This window comes from Myodes glareolus, chromosome 4 (genome assembly GCF_982192425.1).
Source record: "Myodes glareolus chromosome 4, mMyoGla1.1, whole genome shotgun sequence".
Taxonomy (NCBI): Eukaryota; Metazoa; Chordata; class Mammalia; order Rodentia; family Cricetidae; genus Myodes; species Myodes glareolus.
Window position 1 is genome coordinate 20,718,882 of NC_142029.1, and position 18,871 is coordinate 20,737,752.

The following is an 18,871-nucleotide window of genomic DNA, read 5'->3' on the forward strand; positions in this document are numbered from 1 at the left end:
GGCTGCACAGGGAAATGCTCGAGTGTCACAGCATCTGTGACTTATTGTGGAATGCCTCAGAAGAGGAAGGACGTGCACAAAATAGCGACTCTGCTGAAGGTGGAGGCAGGAGAGTATCCAACCTATTAATCAAACTAAAAAAACAAAAAAAAACCAACAACAACAACAAAAAAACCTTTTCTCCAGCATGAAAAAAAATTCAGGAAGAGAAATCAAACAGGAAAAAAAAAAGTATAGTTTATATATTCATATTTGGGTTGGGGGATTATGGCTCAATGATAGAGCCATTGCTTAGCATCTTAGCATGTTGAAACCTTAGGCTCTATCCCCAGCAAAAGTGGGAGCAGTGGGGAAGTAGGGGGAGAAAAAAATAAGAGAGTGAGGAATCAAGGAAGCAAGACACTCATGTTCCTAGATTCTGTGCAAAACCCCTTGTTCAGGCGAGCAGTCTCCTCTAGGGGGCACCATTCTGGCTGACATTCAGAGCTCATAGACACATGAGCTTTCTCACACAAAGAACTTAGTCTTAATTTCAGGTGGCTCAGTCTTTAACAGAAAAGTTAGGGCTCCTTCATTTTGGAGCCTATCCAGCTTTCCGTCAAACTCTGAAACCAAGTTACAAAGAGCAAAGGCGGTAAGTCTATCACTACAGTGCTTTAAAGAATGCTGGCACAAACCCTGCGGCAACGGTCCTCTTCTACGCCTATCTCACTGTTGAATGTAGGGACCATCTCCCTGCCTTCCGTCCAGTACATCCCTCGCCTTCTGTCTGACACGATACACGTTTTACTTTGTCCTGGCTCCTGCTGCCTATGCCTTGCAAGAGAGGTGACATTGACAGGTGTGCTGAACGGAGATAGTTTCTGCTCCCATTCCGAAATACAGGAAGCTACAGAAATGCTGCTGCAAGAGTTAGAGCGCCTGTGTAGCTGTGGCTGGCTCATGAGTTGCTGGCCGTTGGAAATCTGAGCAATATTGTTACTAGAAAGCTAGAAAAATTGAAGAAAAATTAATGAATAAGACTGAAAAAACAGAGAGGAACAATATACTTTTCTACAATTTCACTACATGAAGATTTAACACTGTAAGAAACTAAAGGCACTAAATTTTTGTGATATGCTTTTGGTGTTTTTGAGACAGGAACTCACTCTGTAACCCTGGGTGGTCTGGAACTCTGTGTAGACCAGGCTGGTCTCAAACTCACAGAGATCTGCCTGACTCAACCTCCCTCCCATATGCTGGGATTAAAGGCGTGCGCCACTATGCCCTGCCCTTTTGTGCTAAGTTTTAAAAGCAGAAGCTTAAAATATAACATGAAACAGAAACACTCCTCTAAATGGAAAAAAAAAAAATTCTCTGGCACTAAGCTGCATACAGCGGCAAACACTTACAGGCACAGGCGAAGGAGAGACGGACCTCGGAATGATCTTTTCCCGGTCCCGCTCCCGGGAAGGTCTCTCTGGCTTCTCGGGTTTAGGTTCAGTCACAATGGCCTTTAGCTGTTTGAGCTTTTCGTCTTTGACCCAGAGTTTATTCTGCATCTCCAGCTGGGTGGCTGCCACCCGCCGCTCCTACAGAGATCAACGGCAGATTACAGTCTGCTTTATCCCTCTACACAAGCACACCACCTCACCAACTCTACTCCTGGAAAATGACAGTTCTCCACGTCTTCCAGAGATTAACAAACACCAAAGCTCTGCCACAGCACAGAAATGCACAGTATTTAACCTAAGAAGAACACTCACACATTCCTTCTGCCATTTCATCGATGTTTCTGTCACCATGCCTTGCAACCTGGCTTCTAATCTGCGCTTGTCTGAAAACTGCCGCTGAAGCTTCTGATTCTGGCTCTCGAGCTCCTGCTGCAGATTCCGCTTATCTTCCTCATAGATCGTGGTTGTTTTCTCCAGAACCTCAATCTGCAAAGGGGACCACTGTGCTTAGCATCTGCTGTGCGAGCATCTCACCTCACTACACAATAAATAGCTCAATCACTCATAAAAGCAAACTTGTAGAAGAGAGAGAGAGAGAGAGAGATCATGTTTGCCCTCACTATTTCACCTGAATCCTCAGTTCCACTTCACTTCAGAAAGAAGTTGCTCAAAAAAGTCTCTTGCAAGCCAGGCGCCTACATCTCCTCAAGCTAAGCTCCACTCCGAACAGTAGAAACTAACAGTCTCTTCCCCCTTCCTGCCCTTCACGGTAGAAACAGGCACATGAGCTGTTCTGAGAAGTAACGAACGGCTAGTACACAGGTGAAAGTGTGACCACAAACCTTGTACTCCAAAGTTTTGTTTTTCTTCTCCAGTCGTTCTATTTCTGATTTCTGCCCTAAGATCAATTTTTCTTTTTCATTTAGTTTTTCCTGGATATAGTTTTCTTTATTTAGAAGAGAACTGTCAAATTCTTTTAATAAGGCTTTGAAGTTCATACCTGAAACAAAGCATACAGATTGTGCTGTTTAGTGCAGATACAAAACAAAACCAGCTTTCATCGGCAGATACTCGGTAGAATGTGGCACTCTAGCAAATCCCCCATGGCAAATGTACATAAGAAAGGCTGGGAATGCAGCGGCCTGTACATGTCTGCTTTGTATATGCATGAGGCCCTGGGTTTGATACAAAAAGTGAAAAAAGATTAAAAACAAGTTTGGAAAGAAGCCAGGAATTTGATTCTCAAATCTATAAGAGAAGCTTATATAAATATTTTGTAACCTCCCCCTAACACTTAAAGTTTGCTTACAGATGCAAAAACAGTAATAATCCTGTGTTTGAGAATAGCTGAAGACCCTGGCACCCACTTTGTTACTCACAGAGACAGTCACTTCCATGGACCAGATTTGTTCAATTGCTCTACACAAACATTATTCACTTTCCCCTATACCACTGAGGTACGAATATTACAGAATATAAATAACTTGCAAACAGGGGAAAATTATAACATACCATTTTGTGTCCATCACTATTAAAAATAAAATAGGCAGAGAGAAACACCTACTTTTTCCTTCTTATATTCTTTAAAAGTAAAATAGAGCTGTTGAAAACAAAATCTTGCCATTCAAATTAAACACCTTGAGACCATTACAGAGTCGAGAAATAAGTCCTCCTTAAAGAGGTCTCACCAGATGGAGTCGCTAAGACCTGTTTCTACCTCTGAAGTCACAGCACTAGAAGCAGCTCTACCCTTACACTGTTTGTTAAGCTCCTCTGTCATTAGTTGACGTAGGTGATGTCGTTTCTCCAAAGCTTCGATCAGCTTTGGAAGGGTCTCCTCATCATTGATATCCAAAAGCTTGGACGGAGGCAGTGGTGGGAAGCTCTGTAGAATCACTTCAGTCACCAAAGGTTCTGTATTGAATTTAAAAATTATGAAAGAGCTTAAGTCTGATGCTGTGAGCAGAACCCCTGAACCAGGAACCACAGAATTTTATCTTTACCTCCTCAGCATACTCACTCGGTGCTAGAATTACAGGTATGCTTCACTAAGCCCTACTTTAAGCATAGAATTTCTCAAAAATAAGACAAAACAAACAACCAAGCAAACCTTATATTTCAGTTCAAAGTTTCTTTCATTTGGTTCTTGAGAAGGGTGTAAATAGATATTTAAAGTTTATAGAAAGACAAGCAAATGAATAATAGTATAACACAGAATCATACCATCTCCAACTGGGCCGCCCCGAGGTAGGTTTCTGTACCGTCTCCCTGGTGTCAAGCCACATATCGCCTTGTCTACTGGTCTTGCTACTTCAACTTCCTGAGTTACTTCAGCAAATCTCATGACTTGCTAAAAATACAAAGCAGAGTCTGGAAAAAGTAAGCCTACCCAAGTCCTCCTTTATGGATGGCTAAATGGTTCATTTGCCTATCACTAACCCTGTGTCAATCCACAAAATGAGCAGTTTGCCATTCCCCCACCCCCGCAGACAGGATTTCTCTGTAGCTTGGAAGCCTGTCCTGGAACTCACTCATTAGACCAGCAAGCTGGCCTCAAACTCAGAGATCTGCCTATCTCTGCCTCCTGAGCGCTGGGATTAAAGGCGTGCACCACCACCCAGCCAGTGTGCCATTCTTCAAGTAGCCGTTTTCCCTAGAGAAACCCAACCGTAGAGGAGAAATACCCTTAAATTACCAAGCTTTCTTCATAGTCTTCAGCCTTTGGATTTACACACACAATCATCCGCACCTTCCCTTCCCCATCAAAGTAGTTCTTGAACAGATGAGTTAGCTTTGAATCTCGATATGGAACCATCTATAAAGACATTCGAAAGCTAAGAATATTAGACAAATATAATGCACGATTAAACCACAAAGCAGTTGGCAAGGACTGCTGTGTACCTTGTTAGTTCCATACGTCTGGTTCTCTCTCAGGACTTCCATGCATGTTCTTAGCGTCATTAGTGACTGATTAATGTTACCTGAGAGGAAGTCAGATACAGAGGACATTTGAAAACAGTAACTATGATCCATTTGTCTATAGCACAGCTTCATTTAGCTGCTGGGAAATTATAGAGAAAGCTGCCCATGTAATGTCCCACCATACATTCAACAGTATTAATCTTATTAGCTTCAATAATCAGCTTTCAGCGACTCCATTAAAAAGACTCTCCAAATACAATATTACTCTTAATAAAATAAATAAATCTTAATAAGATTCTGAGTGTTTTGCCTGCATATATGTAAATAGACTTCATGTACTTGGTGCTCATAAAAGCCAGAAAAGGGCATAAGATTCCCTGGAACCAAAGTTACAGACAGTAGTGAACTGTCATGTGAATATTAAAAAGTGAACCCAGGTCATCTGGAAGAGGAACAAGTACTCTTTAGCTTTTTGATTTTTCGAGACAAGGAAGGTTCCTCTGTGTATTAGAACTTGCTTTGTATACCACGTTAACCTCAAACTCACAGATATCTACCTGCCTCTGCCTCCCAGGTGCTGGGATTAGAGGTGCATGCCACCACACCTGTTCAACACTGAAGCTCAACTGCTGATCCATCTCTCTAGCCTGGGAATACAACATGACACTTAATTTTCTGGTGGTGGAGAACGGCCTGCATAGATTCATGTCTGACTGTTTGATCTCCAATTGGTGTAACTATTTGGGAAGGAATAGGAGGTGTGGCCTTGCCATTCCCAGTGCCTCTCTCTTTCTACCTCAAGGCTGTGAGCCATCTGACCCACAGCTGCTCTAGAGTTAGTGCTCAGCTACTGTTCCAGCACCATGCCGCCCGCCTGTTGCCTTTCTCCCTGCCGTCATGGTCGTGGACTAACCCCCAAAACTGTAAGCAAGCCCCCAACTAAGTGTTTCCTTTGATAAGTTGCATTGGTCGTGGTGTCTCTTCACAGCAACAGAACAGTTAAGTTTTTCCCAAATCCTAAATTATGGCAAAAATAGACAATCTCATTAATTTGGCTTGCTTCCTTTCTTTTATTAGGGATGGTGAGTGATGCTGAAGACTGAACTCAGGTGCCTCATACACGGGAGGCCAGCCGTATCCCAAGTGACCATTTCAGACCACAGTGGGAAAGGGACAGAAGTCCCTCCTACACCTAGAAGTGACATGTTTCCAACAGTCAAATGTCTTAGGAGCCAACAAACTCTGTCCCTCTACATCTCAACAGGATTTCTTAGTCACACTGCTTTTTCTCTGATGTATCTCATTTGGGTTTCTGAGCCAAGACAAGGATAATATATATTAATCACACCTCTAAAAATTCAGGTCTCAATTGGACTTCCAAATGTTTAAGAACTGTTCATCTTGGAACATTGACTAAGACCTCTTAACTCCAGCATGCCTATCAGATACATCATTTATCTAGATATGATGATGATATACTCCTGGAATCCCAGCACTCAGAAGACTGAGGCAGGATAACCACAAGGGGCTGCAAGTGTTACCTTCTGACATTTACTGCACACTGAGGAGAGCACACATGCCAAAAAAAAAAAAAAAAAAAAAAAGGCCAGCTTAAAGGCTAAGTTTAACAGTCAATGTTATTTCACAGATTAAGCAGAAACCATCCATTGATAAATACAAAACTGTCATTCCAGGATGTTGACAGTTACAGCCGTAAGCACAGCACTGCACTCACCAGCTTCACGTAATCTGTTCCCTTCCGCTTTAGTGCGGTTGGTTCTTTCACTTCCAGCAAGATCTACCAGAGACAACTGGCTTATGGTAATTTGTTCTTTTTCCTGCAAGGGATAAAGCCAACAATCTATACTGCACTACAATGTTCTTTACGATCCAGTTAACATGGTATTAAGTCGTATTGGACACTACATGTGCACAATACAAACTCCCAGAATGGCAGAGGATGCATGACACAGAAGTGTTTGTTAAAAAGCTGACACTGAGCACATGTCTGCTACCCGGTGGTCCTTCTCAGAGCAGACATCAGATGACTCCTTGAGAACAGGAACTCTGCTCCATTCTACTACAACCACATATTTAGTATTTCAGGACTGGGAGTACTGAGCTGTCTTCAAACACACACACACACACACACACACACACACACACACACACACACACCAAAAAAAAAAAAAGAAAGCATATTTAAAACATAATTTCACGGTACTCTAACTTATACAAAGAAATGAAAGTCAGGGTGGACAGATGCTCAAGGGTTAAGAGCACTGGCTCCTCTTGAAGAGGTCCCAAGTTCCAGGAGAGGCCTCCAGTTTCAGATCTGATGCCTTCTTCTGGCCTCCAAAAGCACAAGGCTCCCACACTGTGGTGCACAGACATACATGCAAGCAAAACACTCATACACATCATATAAAAAGAAAGCTTTAAAAAAAAAAAGCAAAGCCAAGAAGCACTGAGTAATATTATGTTACTAGCAGTAATTCACATTCCTAGCACCAGAAGACCAATTCACAGGAAAACAGGGGGAAGACTTGGTGGCCATTTTCTGACTAACATTTATTGAGTACTGACTATAATTCAAGCAGGGCCAAGAAACTTCACACTGCTTCCCTTAAATCTCACAACCTTATGTATGAGAAGGCTCTCTTACAGTCAGGTCAGACAGCAGGAGAATAGGCAGGAATCAGAATTCAAATCCTAATGGACCTCAGTACTTTTCAGCCAGCCTGGATACAGCCATATTAAACAGTTAAAGTCATAACCAGTGAAGCAAGACTTTAGTCTTAGCAGGGGAGGCTGAAGCAGGGAATCTGAGCTCTAGGCTACATAGTGAAATTCTGTTGTAGAAAAAACAAAAACAAATCCAAGTATAGTGGCATGTGCCTAATAATATAGGCTGTTGGGAGGCAGAGACAGGTGAACCCATTGTCCTTTTTTTTAATGGTTGCTGCCTTTTAAGCTACAGCTATCCTAGTCAGCGACTGCAACTCCATAGCTACAAGCAGCGGCTAGGTCACAAGAGCCACAGTCTGAGGAAATTCTGTTCCTTCAGACATCGGCTCTTTCAAAACCACTGAGAGAACTTAATCTAAATCTCTGTCCCACTAAAGAACTCAAGATTCAAAGGTTGAGGTGGAATCCTGCTTCCAGAGAGGCTGAATAGCAAATAGCTCATCTTGTTCACCTCCTCACAGCTCCCAAGAAGTCCTTGCCCTTCTCACCCCTCCTTATAAACCCTTCTCCACCTGCCTCCTCCCTGCCTCCTCCCTGCAACTTCCTGTCAGCTAGCTGCTGATGCAGTCTCCAGACCACAGGTAAATTTTATTTAATTAAATATATCTTTGTATCATTAAACAAATGTTCCAAGAGTAACACACCTAAAATAATATTGTACAACAAATCCCTGAGTCTGGGGTCAGCTTTGCCTGTATAGAGAGACAAGAAACAAACAAAAGAGGCCATGGTTTTGAAATCTAGCAAGGAGAAGTATGGGGAGGGTTTGGGGAGAGAAAAACAATATAATTACATTATAATGTCAGAAATAAAAGAGAAAACAAACAAATGTTCAGGGTCATCCCGGGCTCAGGAGACCCTGTCTCACACAAGGTAAACCAACACCTAAAATGACACAACACATCCACAGAGTCTGAAAGCTTTGCAGAGTCTTTTCACGACACAGCAAACGGCACATGCCACACACGCTACGTACTACGATCTCATAGCTAAACAGCGATTAACTCTAGAGCGATCTGCATCACCAAGGCCGCCCCTAATTTAGGCCCTCTTCCAAAACCTTAGGGCTGAAATAGAAAAGACAAGATTCACATACAAACATACCTGTAAGACATTATCTCCATCAGCATCAAGGGGAGCCTGGACGAGCTTAATGCTGAACACACTATGTGACCGGCTGGATTCTCTATTCAAATGGGTGTTTGCAATACGTCTTTTTTTCTGGCCTATGATGACAGAGAAATCATTGATTATACCTGAACTCAGCCATTTATTATACCTGCTTTCCAATTAACCCGAAGGGACTGCTGTTCTATTACAGCAATTACAGCAACAAATCTGAGGATTAAGACCATCAGTTCACATTTTTCAAATTCTAGTTGTTTCTAACCTCTCCAAAAGACCTCAAAAGCCTCTTCCGTAGATTTCACTTCCACTTCTGTACATCCTGCAACATACATATTGTGGTTCTTATCTTCTCGGAGTATTTTAGATTGTGGGAGTCTGTGAACAAGAAATAAATGGTTAGTTTCCTAAATGAGATACAACTGTCTTCCACTAAGACTAAGGTTAAAGTGCCAAGCAACACAATATCTCCCCTTTCACCTTAACACCACTGGCAGAACCCAAGCCTCATGCATGCTAGACAAGGGCTCTACCACTGAGCACATCCCCAGCTTTTCTTAAACTTATTGCTTGGTTATAAAAGCTGGAAAGTTCATGAGTGTAGTGCTGACACCAGGTGAGGGCCTTCTTGTGGTGTCATGATAGAGGTACCATATGGTGAGACAGAACAAGTATGCTCCCATGTTTTAATGGACAGAAATTTACATAAGATCCCCAAAGAAATAGTAGACTTAAAAAACAAAACATGATTATACAGTCAAGATTAGTTACAAAGCAGAAACCAATGCTGTTTTTAAAGTTTGCTCTAAGCCACCCTAAAAAGCACACAAAACAGACAATTGAGACTACAACAGTACTATAGCATAGCACTATCGTATACAGCACAGGTTACACATCACAATCTAGCACTTCCCTCATTTAAAAGATCAGCATATTCAACTGGTTCTGACCTATAAAGCAATGCAGAAAACGAATTCAGAAAGGACTTAGTATATGCCCAGAGCGGTCATCCCTGCAGAGTGGCTTGGCAAGTTTTAGTTTGCAGTTGGTCAAGGTTAGGCAACGGTGCTTGCATGTTCTGTTTAAGTTAATTTTTTAAATAATGCTTTTATTTTACATGTATGGGTGTTTTGCTTGTATATAAATATGTGTGTCACATTCTAGCACCCACAGAAACTAGAAGAGGGCATTGGATCTCCTGAACCTGAAGTTACAGATGGTTGTGAGCCACCAGGTGGTTGCTGAGAATCAAACACAGGCTCTCTGGAAGAGCAGCCAGTGCTCTTAACCACTGATTCATTTCTCCAGACCCAGGTTTTAATTTTATTTATCTGGAATTGAATGTGTGGAGGTCAGAGGACAACAAGAAGTCAGTTCTTTCCTTCCGCCATGTGGGTTCCAGGGATGGAACTCAGGTTTGTCAGACTGCAGCAAGCACCTTTACCTGCTGAGCCATCTCACAGCCCATCTGTGAATGTAAGGATGAAGACATTTACCAGCTACCATCACTGATAATCAAGGGAAGATTTTCTAAAAGAAAGGAGGGTTAGAGGTAGCAGCCTGCCCACTGCTAAGGAAAAGCAAACTACTTACAAACATGCCAAATAAGCCCCCACCCCCAACTAGTGTTAACTACACCCTTCTCCTTAAGAAGGGCCAGTATCACCACATACACAGACTCTGCGTTCCTCATAGGTGTACTGCAGCCGTTCCACCTAGCGAAGGAATAAGGCAGACATTACTGTTCCAGAGCAGTCATCCTGTGGCAGCATTTCAGTCAGACTAGTGACAGTGACAGAGATTTTAAAACCCTCTACTTGCAAGACTGTTAAAAACTAATAAAAATTAACCCTTCAGAAAAGGAGAGCTAACACTATCCTCACATTAAATCCACAATCAGTGCAAAACAGGCTCCCCTCCTGTGTGCACGCGATAGATACTCTAGGAAGGCACTCTGTTTCCTTTGCATGACTAAAACCAGACAGTATCACTTGAAACAATATCACTTGGAACAAGCCAAACAAATTGCAAACAAGAGAGACATAAAAATAATTAGTAGTATTGGGCACAGTGAGGCATGCCCTTAATCTCAGCACTTGGGAGGCAGAGCCAAGTGGATCTCTCTGAGTTCCAGACCAGCTTGGTCGACATAGTGTGAGACTTAATTTAAAAAAAAGAAAAAAAAAAGCAAGCTGCCAGGTGGTGGTGAAGCACACCTTTAATCCCAGCACTTAGGAGGCAGAGCCAGGCAGATCTCTGCAAGTTCCAGGACAGCCAGGGCTACAAAGAAACCCTGTCTTGAAAAAGCAAAAAAGTTAATTGGTAGCAATAAATAAATTCACAGAAGTTTAGGTAAAACAGGTACACAAAACTGGAATTGCAACAAAGGACAGTTTAAAATGCACATGAAAATATTTGCTCAAGTGGGAAAGTAATATAAAAGGCATTGCCTCTAAGACAGCACTCTTGCTCCTCTCTGTAACTCAACCCAGGTACTTCTTTCTCTTAATTCCAGCATTCCAAAGACAGACAGGTAACTCCAAAAAGAAGCCCCTTTGTACAGTTTGCATTGGAAGCTAGGTTTGGTGGTGCACACTGCTATCCCAGAGCTGAGAGGCTGATGGAGGATCACATGCAAACGGAGGTCAGCTTGTATAATGCAGTAACTGCTTAAAAAACAAAGCAGTTATCTAAAGAATGGCTGAGTAAAACAAAAGACTTAAGACTTTCAGATTTCATTTACCTACCAACTTTATAGTTATTTTACAAAATCATTAGTAATTCCTTTACTAAAATGAAATTCAGTAAGAGTCATAGTATGGCCTCAATCAGAGTCATGAACTTTTCATATTAGTGAACACACTGATGTAAGTGGACATAGGTCTGTTCACAGTTTAATGGTTTTCTCAGTCTAGCTATTTCCACAGTAATGCCCCTCTACACATACACACACAAATGTTAAGACAAAGTTCTTCATATTATTTATGTTTTAATTGGCTACGATGAAGACAGTATGCAAGACCAGCCTTCAGCTAAAGAACAAAACCACCCACTCAAGAACAGATACAAGATTTGTAAATCTACTCTGGCACAAAGAGAGGTACTTTTGTAAAGCTACAAGGTAAATGGTCTTCAGATTCTATAAGACAAGACCCACAGATATCTAAGGAATAGCATTTTATCTCTCAGAATGACAACGCAATGTGGCTTTACACAAATCCGCAATAGATGAAATAAGAATCACTTGTACAGGCAAGGGCCCACTCTACAGAGAACACCAAGACACAGACAGCCAAAGAGGCTGCAAAACCTCCAGCTCTGTCAGGGAGTTGAAAGATGCCCCCAATACTGTCTGTAAGATTGAGGTTTGTTTCAAACCTAAGGCTAAGTTTTCAAAAGAATTTCCAAGATGGATCTTCAGGTCACTATGCCTTAAGCTGCTGGATTCCTAATACAGCTACAATCTAGTTAAAAGTGTTCCCTGAGCATGACTATGATTTCTGTGCATTCTAAAAACAAACGTTAAGCATTATTCCCCATTTACACCTGAGGAAACCAGGGGTTGCTGCGGTACCTGAAGAGACTATCTTTATTACTTACTTGGGCTTTATGGGATCAAGCTGCACCTCTTCCAAGAGATCGTATATGTAATTGTTATAGATTTCAATGTAAGAGACAAAAACACCATAGACACTGTCTTCGTCAATTTCTTCTGCTTTGCAGAATTCTTGTACATTTATCATATCTGCAAACTCTGGATCTGCTTGCCGCCTAAAACAAGAAACAGATCCCTCAAAGTCAGACTTTACCCACTGTGAGTGAATATAAAAAGTAGATACCTGTGTCGGCTGGTTTTATGTCAGCTTGACAAGCTGGATGGAAAGGGGGCTTTCAACTGAGAAAATATCTGCATGAGGCTGGCCAAGAGGCAAGTCTGTCTAGCATTGTCTTGATTAATGACGTGGGAGGGCCCAGCCCTCCGTAGGTAGGACCAACCCTGGTTAGGTTGTCCTGGCTGTACAAGAAAGTAGACTAAGCTAACCACAGCATTCTTCCACGGCTTCTGCACCAGCTTCTGCTTGAGTTCCTGTCCTGACTTCCCTCAGTGATAGACTGTTACTTGGAAGTAAAACATGAAATAAATCCTTTCCTCCATCCAAGAAGCTTCGCTTATGGTTTTATCACAGCAATAGAAACCTAACTGAATTGCTGGGCGTGGTATACGCCTTTGATCTTAGCCTGGTTTACATAAAGTTTGTTCTAGGCCAGCCAAGGATATTACACAGAGAAATCCTGTCTCAAAAAAGAAAGAAACCTAACTGAAATGATGCCAGAGTGGAAAAACTACTCAAATGTTCTGCCACTTAAAACTGAAATCATAAAGCAACTTTATTCAGATTCAAGGTGGGTCAAGGACAGCCAAGCCCTGAGATAGCTTAGGCACTCACTCTCCCTACTCACAGAAGGAAGTATCCTCTGGAAATCAGACAAAATACCAGAGCAGTTAAGAACATGCCTCAACCCTGACTTCACAAGTCAACTGTAAAACTAACTTCTCTAATTTGTATTCACCTTCCCCAGATCTACAGAAACTGCAGGACCAATTCCTCACACTCGATGAGTCAGTGCAACACGAAGTTACTCACTTGTTAGAGGGGGTCTTTGGAATGGGCATAGCTTCTCTTTTCTGCCGCTCCAATAATGCATCAACCTCACACTGTATTTCCATGCTGTTCCTATCATTAGACTTAAAAACCTAAAACGGCAAAAAAGACTTTTGAAAAGAATTTTACTTAATTTAAAGAACATTAACTTTTTTTTTTTTGAGACAGGGTTTCTTTGAGTAGCTTTGGAGCCTGTCCTGAAACTTGTTCTGTAGACCAGGCTGGCCTTGAATTCACAGAGATCCACTGGCCTCTGCCACCTGAGTGTTGGGATTAAAGGCGTGTCCTACCACCACCAGTATGGTGCAGCAACATTTAAAAACAGAAAGCATTTGACATTTAAACTTTGGGGGACAGGGAGAGTTGCTGGCCTGCAATTCTTGATTCTCTTCTACCGCCCAATTACTGGCACCATAGGCATACCTGCCATGCCCACCACATCCAAACATATGTAAGAATCAAAGCAGCTCCAGTGCCATGGTTCTTCCTCAGTATCACTATGGAAGTATCTATGGTGACCTGTATCTACTGTGACCGTCACAACCCAAAGGAATTGTACTTACGTAACGTTTTGCTTGAAATGACCCTATGCTGTTAAAGATCATATTCAAACAACGAGGAAGCAGGCCTCCATACCCCGGAGACCCTGTCATTGTGTGCGTTTTTCCACTTCCCGTCACACCATATGTAAACAAAAGACCTACAGTGTAGCAACAACAAGCAGTTACAGTCTTAAAGTACCACATAACATTTCATTGTATTTAAAAAAACTTAAATTAATCCCCAAACCGGGCATCACTCTAATGAGTTAAATCTGAATTCAATGTCATACCAAATAAACAGTAAAAAGTTTTATTACAAGATTAAACGGAAAAATCAACTAAACTCCAAGATCCATACCATTTTTGCCATGAATGAGGTCATCTACCAACGGACTAGCCACAACATCAAAGAGTTCCTTCTGAGTTGTGTGAATGCCAAATACCCGCTTAAATGAATACTGTGTCTGTGGAGAGAAGAAAAAGAATAAACATGGAATTCTACGAGACTAGAAATACATCTGTCCTACGCTTGAATGTTTCTGTTGTGAGCTTTCAAATTCAGACATGTAAAGAAAAAAACAAGAATGATCTTTAAGCTTGGAGCCTTCAGTAGTCACAACATACATAAACTACAGCTGCCCTAACAAATACACCGAACAGCGTGGCGAAAAGTCAAGTCCACTAATGCTGCAAAGATTAAGTGAACACTTACGCCTAGTGGTACAGAGGCTGAGGCAGAAGTTTGCCATGAGTTGGGTGGCAGTATGGGCTACACAGAATTAAAAGCCAGACTAGTCTATCGTGTGAGATCCTGTTAACAAAGCAAAACACAAGGTAATGACCTATAATCTTAAATTTATGTTGGGCGGTGGTGGCATGCACCTTAATCCCAAAACTGGGGAGACAGAGGCAGGCAGATCTCTGAGTTTGAGGCCAGTCTGGTCTACAGAGTGAGTTCCAGGACAGCCAGGGCTAAACAGAGAAACCCTGTATCCACATCCCCACCCCAAATTAAATTTTTTTAAAAGATTTATTTATTTATTATGTACTCAGAGTTTTGCCTGCATGTATACCTGCAGGCCAGAAGAGGGCACCAGATCTCATTACAGATGGTTGTGATCCACCCACCATGTGGTTGCTGGGAATTGAACTCAGGACCTCTAGAAGAACAGTCAGTGTTCTTAACCTCTGAGCCATCTCTCCAGCCCCATCCCAAATTAAATTTATTAAAAATTTTAAGTGTTATGGTTTTCTATTTGTTGTTCTTTTCTTTTGAGGATGTTTGTATAAAAGAGTCTGTATGTATTAATGGTTGGCCTAGAACTTGTAGTGTAGACCAGGCTGGTCTTCAATTTTCAATGATAGTAGCAGGCTGCCTCTGTTACTATATATGCGTGTGTATACACACACACACACACACACACACACACACACACACACACATAACTTTAAGACAATCTCATATAACCCAAAGTAGTCTCAAATTCACTACACAACCAAGAATGAACTTGAATTTCCAATCCTCCTGCCTCTACCTCCAGAGTGCTGAAATTATATGCCACCATTACAGTGGGAGATTGGTTTCCATGGTGGATCGATGTCCACCATTTAAATGGCATGGCATTTGCCATTTAATATACTTGAAACCATCCTAGTTGCCATTATACTAATACAATGGCTATTCTTCTGTGTTACATAGAGAATGACAAAGAAATACCTGTCTATACTCAGATTTTTTCCTGAAGGCATGGGGGTGCAGCAGTCACTGGGGATTAAACCTAGGATCTCCCTCACATTTGCTAGGCAAGTACTCTACCAATGAGCTAAATCTACAGTGCATTTCTGAAGATTTTCAACCCCTAGTTAAACTCCTGGATGTGGGACTGTAGATGACGAAAGCAAAGACATAGATATACGTAGACATATACACACACATATAAAAGATGTGTCTATTCTTATTTTAAGAGTACAAGTGCCTGTCTTTATGTATGCATATACCTGTATGTGTGTGCCTGGTCCCATGAAGGCCAGATGAAGGCATCTGATCCCATGAAGCCAGAGCTAAAGGAAGGTGAGTCACCATATGGGTGCTGGAAACCAACCCAAGTCTTTGAAAAGAGTAGCAAGTGTTCTTAACAGGAGACATCTCTCCAGGCCCCCAAACTACTATTTTATAAATGATAAATAAGACTAAATACCTACCTCAGGGGCTGTAAAGATGGCTCAGCAGTATTTATAACTTCAATATGTAGTTTACAACTGTTTATAACTTCAATTCCAAGAGATCTGATGCCTTCCTCTGACATCCATAAACACCAGACCCATATGTGCATACATCACATACATACATGGAGGCAAAACACTCAAAGACATAAAACTAAAAATCTAGCTGGGTGGTGGTGGCACACACCTTTAATCCCAGCACACAGGAGGCAGAGACAGGCAGATCTCTGTGAGGCCAGCTTGGTACAGAATGAGTTCCAGAACTGGCCCCAAAGCTACAAAGAAACACTGTCTCAAAAAAAAAAAAAAAAAAAAAAAAAAAAACACTTCAGCTAGGCTAACTTTTACCTTTGTGAGGTTTTCATTCTTAACGTACTTCAGAACAAAGACTGTAGAATGGCAAGGATATGTAGGACGGTGCAAGGAGAACAGATGCCCTCCTCTTCATCAAGAACACCTCTTCCTTTGGTGCAATGAAAACAGATGCAAGAAGGTACCTGCTCAAGCTCCTGAACAATGCTCTCCAAACACTCAATTTCCACCCAGCCTTGTATTTGTATGTACTTTAAACTCATTTGTATAAACTTGAAATTCATTAAGTCAGTATTCAACTCCCATTATATCCTCAAAGACCTGCCCTGCTCTGCCAACCTTCCTAACAATGCATTCTTGCTTAATCCAAACGTACTCTTTTGACAAACTGGACCGAAAGGCACATATCATCTGGCGTTTTCATGAAGATCAGGAAAGCACAGACATACATCTCAAGATGTTTCAGTTCACTAAGGGACCACATGGTGGTCCTCTAAGATTACAAAGGTAATAAATTCCTAGTGCCTAAAGGAATAAAAGTTTACCATATTGCTCCAGGAGAGGTGATGCTAGCGTGAACAAGCCTGTCTGGATAGGTACAGATGCACTGAGTACAACTGCCTACTGTATTTCACACAGCAGTCCTGTGTGCCACTGGAGTCTAAGCACGCTACTCTGGATAGCCTCTGTGTCTATTATGGCAGTCTAGCATGTGCAAGCATACTTGGTCATGTTCACAAAATGGTGAAACTGCCCAATGACCTCAGAAGACACCGTCATCTTTAAACAGGGCACAGCTATCAATAAATCAATATAGTGTTATAAAGCAGGCACACTGAATGAAGACCAGAGAGTGAAGTGCTGTTTCTGCTGGGGTAGTCTGAACACCCTGAGGGAGTAAGATTTGAGCTGAAATTCAAGATGAGGAGGCACCCAGGTTACAAGGGAGAAGTCTAGGTTAAGCTAGAGTGGCTGGTAAGCGTGATGCTGGCTTAAAGAAGATCTCCAAAGACCAGATGAGTACTGAAAGATACGGATGGGAGCCAGGCAGTGGTGGCACACGTCTTTAACCCCAACACTCGGGAGGCAGAGGCAGGCGGATCTCTGTGAGTTCGAGGCCAGCCTAGTCTACAAGAGCTAGTTCCAGGACAGCTAGGGCTGTTACACATAGAAACCCTGTCTCAGAAAAAATAAGGAAAAAAAAAAAAAAGATAAGGGTGGGAAGATAAGCAGGAGGCTGGCTGAACAGAATTTTCCTTGAGAGAGTTTGCACAGGAAAATGATAAGATCTCTTTCTTCTTTGCAAGATCATTCTGACAGCTCTGTGGAAACCATTATGCAAGATCCTCTGTAAAAGCAGGCAGCCAGACGGGCTTCAGGAAAGGCTCAAACCATGCTCAACACACCTGAGAACTGGCTGTTACCAGTTCTCAACATTAAGCAACATCCCCTGCCATCTTCCATTGTTCCCCCTCAGCCTGCAGTCAGTGGGCACATCTCAATGCACAGATTAGAAAGCAGTTAGTCAGGGAACTCAAGCTGTTAGTGACATTTAGCACAAGCAAAGTATCCGCTGCCCTGGATCAAGATAAAAACACTTCCCCACCACAGACAGCTTGACTAGTAACCAACTCAGAATAAGCTAGTAGTGTAAAGAGAGACAGGAAAGGATAATCTCAGGATCCACTCTGCAGAACTGACAGGATGTCTATGCATGACCCAACACAAACAGATGCAAAAGGAAAGAAGCTTCCAGGTTTCTGGACTGGACAATTGGACAACAATGGTACCATCTTCTGAAAAGGTTAACAGGAAAACATAAAGGGGACTCAAGAGCTCCTTTCAATATATAAAGCTTGAGATGGGCCAGGCGGCGGTGGTGCAAGCCTTTTAGTCCTTGTTTGTACTAGGAAGGCAGAGGCAAGCGAATTGCTGAATTTGAGGCCAGCCTGACCTACAGAGTGAGTTCCAGGACAGCCAGGGCTACACAGAGAAACCCTGTCTCAAAAACCAAAATATGAGATGGATAAGTGACACCCACCGAAGTTAGCAAGTTGTCAGACATTCAAATTTAGAGTAAGAAAAAAAGATTTTGCCTTGCCGTAAAAATTCCAGAGCATTTAAAACCATGGGAATGATAGTTAGAAAACAGAGCCCCCGAGTCAGGCATAGTGACCCACACCTGCATTCTCAACACTCAGGAGGCTGAGGCAAGTTCTAGAACAGCCCAAGCCAATGTGTGAGAACCTGTCTCAGAAAAAGGAAGGTGGAAACACAAGATGAGAAAGAAGAAAAACACAGGGACCCGGACATGGCCTACCTTAATATTCAGAGACTAGACAGGAGAAGCCAGCAAGGGCAGCTAGTGACAAAACAGTCAGGAGCTGGAGAGGGAGAAAGAGCTTCAGGAAGGAACAAGCTGTTGAAACAATGAGGAAGTAGGTGGTCTAAAGATTGGTATCTCTGCAGTAGTGCGCACAAGCCTGAATGGCAGCCCAGCTCAGGCCTGGAATCTCAGCATACAGGAAGATGAGGCAGACAGAATGCCAATTTAAAGACAGTTTAAAAATTTAAAGCCAGGGTTGGAGAGATGGCTCAGCAGTTAAGAACACTGCCTGCTCTTTCAAAGGTCCTGAGTTCAATTCCCAGCAACCACATGGTGGCTCACAACTATCTGTAATGAGGTCTGGTGCCCTCTTCTGGCCTTCAGGCATACACACAGACAGAATATTGTATACATAATAAATAAATGTTCAAAAAAAAAATTTAAAGCCAGCCTAGATTACAAGCACTTGGACAGATTAGAGAGTAAGACCCTGTCCCAACAACAACAAAGAGTAATGGCAGTTAGAAAGCAGACAGTGGAACCAATCCTCTACTTTCTGCCTTATTTTATTATACG

At 42.1% G+C, this 18,871-nt stretch overlaps 1 protein-coding gene across 12 annotated transcripts in view; it reads right to left on the bottom strand.

The window, feature by feature from the left end:
• The window catches only part of Kif23 (kinesin family member 23), a 28,461-nt gene that overhangs the window by 5,397 nt on the left and 4,193 nt on the right, over window positions 1-18,871 (bottom strand). For 5 of the 12 annotated variants that reach the window (XM_087905297.1, XM_087905298.1, XM_048424293.3 and 2 more), the window contains exons 4-19: window positions 13,793-13,898; window positions 13,456-13,592; window positions 12,875-12,984; window positions 11,829-11,999; window positions 9,902-9,943; window positions 8,494-8,606; window positions 8,208-8,329; window positions 6,091-6,193; window positions 4,335-4,414; window positions 4,129-4,248; window positions 3,657-3,783; window positions 3,189-3,347; window positions 2,276-2,433; window positions 1,746-1,919; window positions 1,392-1,571; window positions 678-989 (exon numbers count right to left, since the gene is read on the bottom strand). In XM_087905297.1, the coding sequence (XP_087761423.1) occupies window positions 678-989; window positions 1,392-1,571; window positions 1,746-1,919; window positions 2,276-2,433; window positions 3,189-3,347; window positions 3,657-3,783; window positions 4,129-4,248; window positions 4,335-4,414; window positions 6,091-6,193; window positions 8,208-8,329; window positions 8,494-8,606; window positions 9,902-9,943; window positions 11,829-11,999; window positions 12,875-12,984; window positions 13,456-13,592; window positions 13,793-13,898 (2,214 nt within the window). The remainder of the gene's footprint in view (window positions 1-677; window positions 990-1,391; window positions 1,572-1,745; window positions 1,920-2,275; window positions 2,434-3,188; window positions 3,348-3,656; window positions 3,784-4,128; window positions 4,249-4,334; window positions 4,415-6,090; window positions 6,194-8,207; window positions 8,330-8,493; window positions 8,607-9,901; window positions 9,944-11,828; window positions 12,000-12,874; window positions 12,985-13,455; window positions 13,593-13,792; window positions 13,899-18,871) is intronic. The other 7 variants (XM_085689197.2, XM_048424296.3, XM_048424295.3 and 4 more) reach the window with 3 other exon arrangements.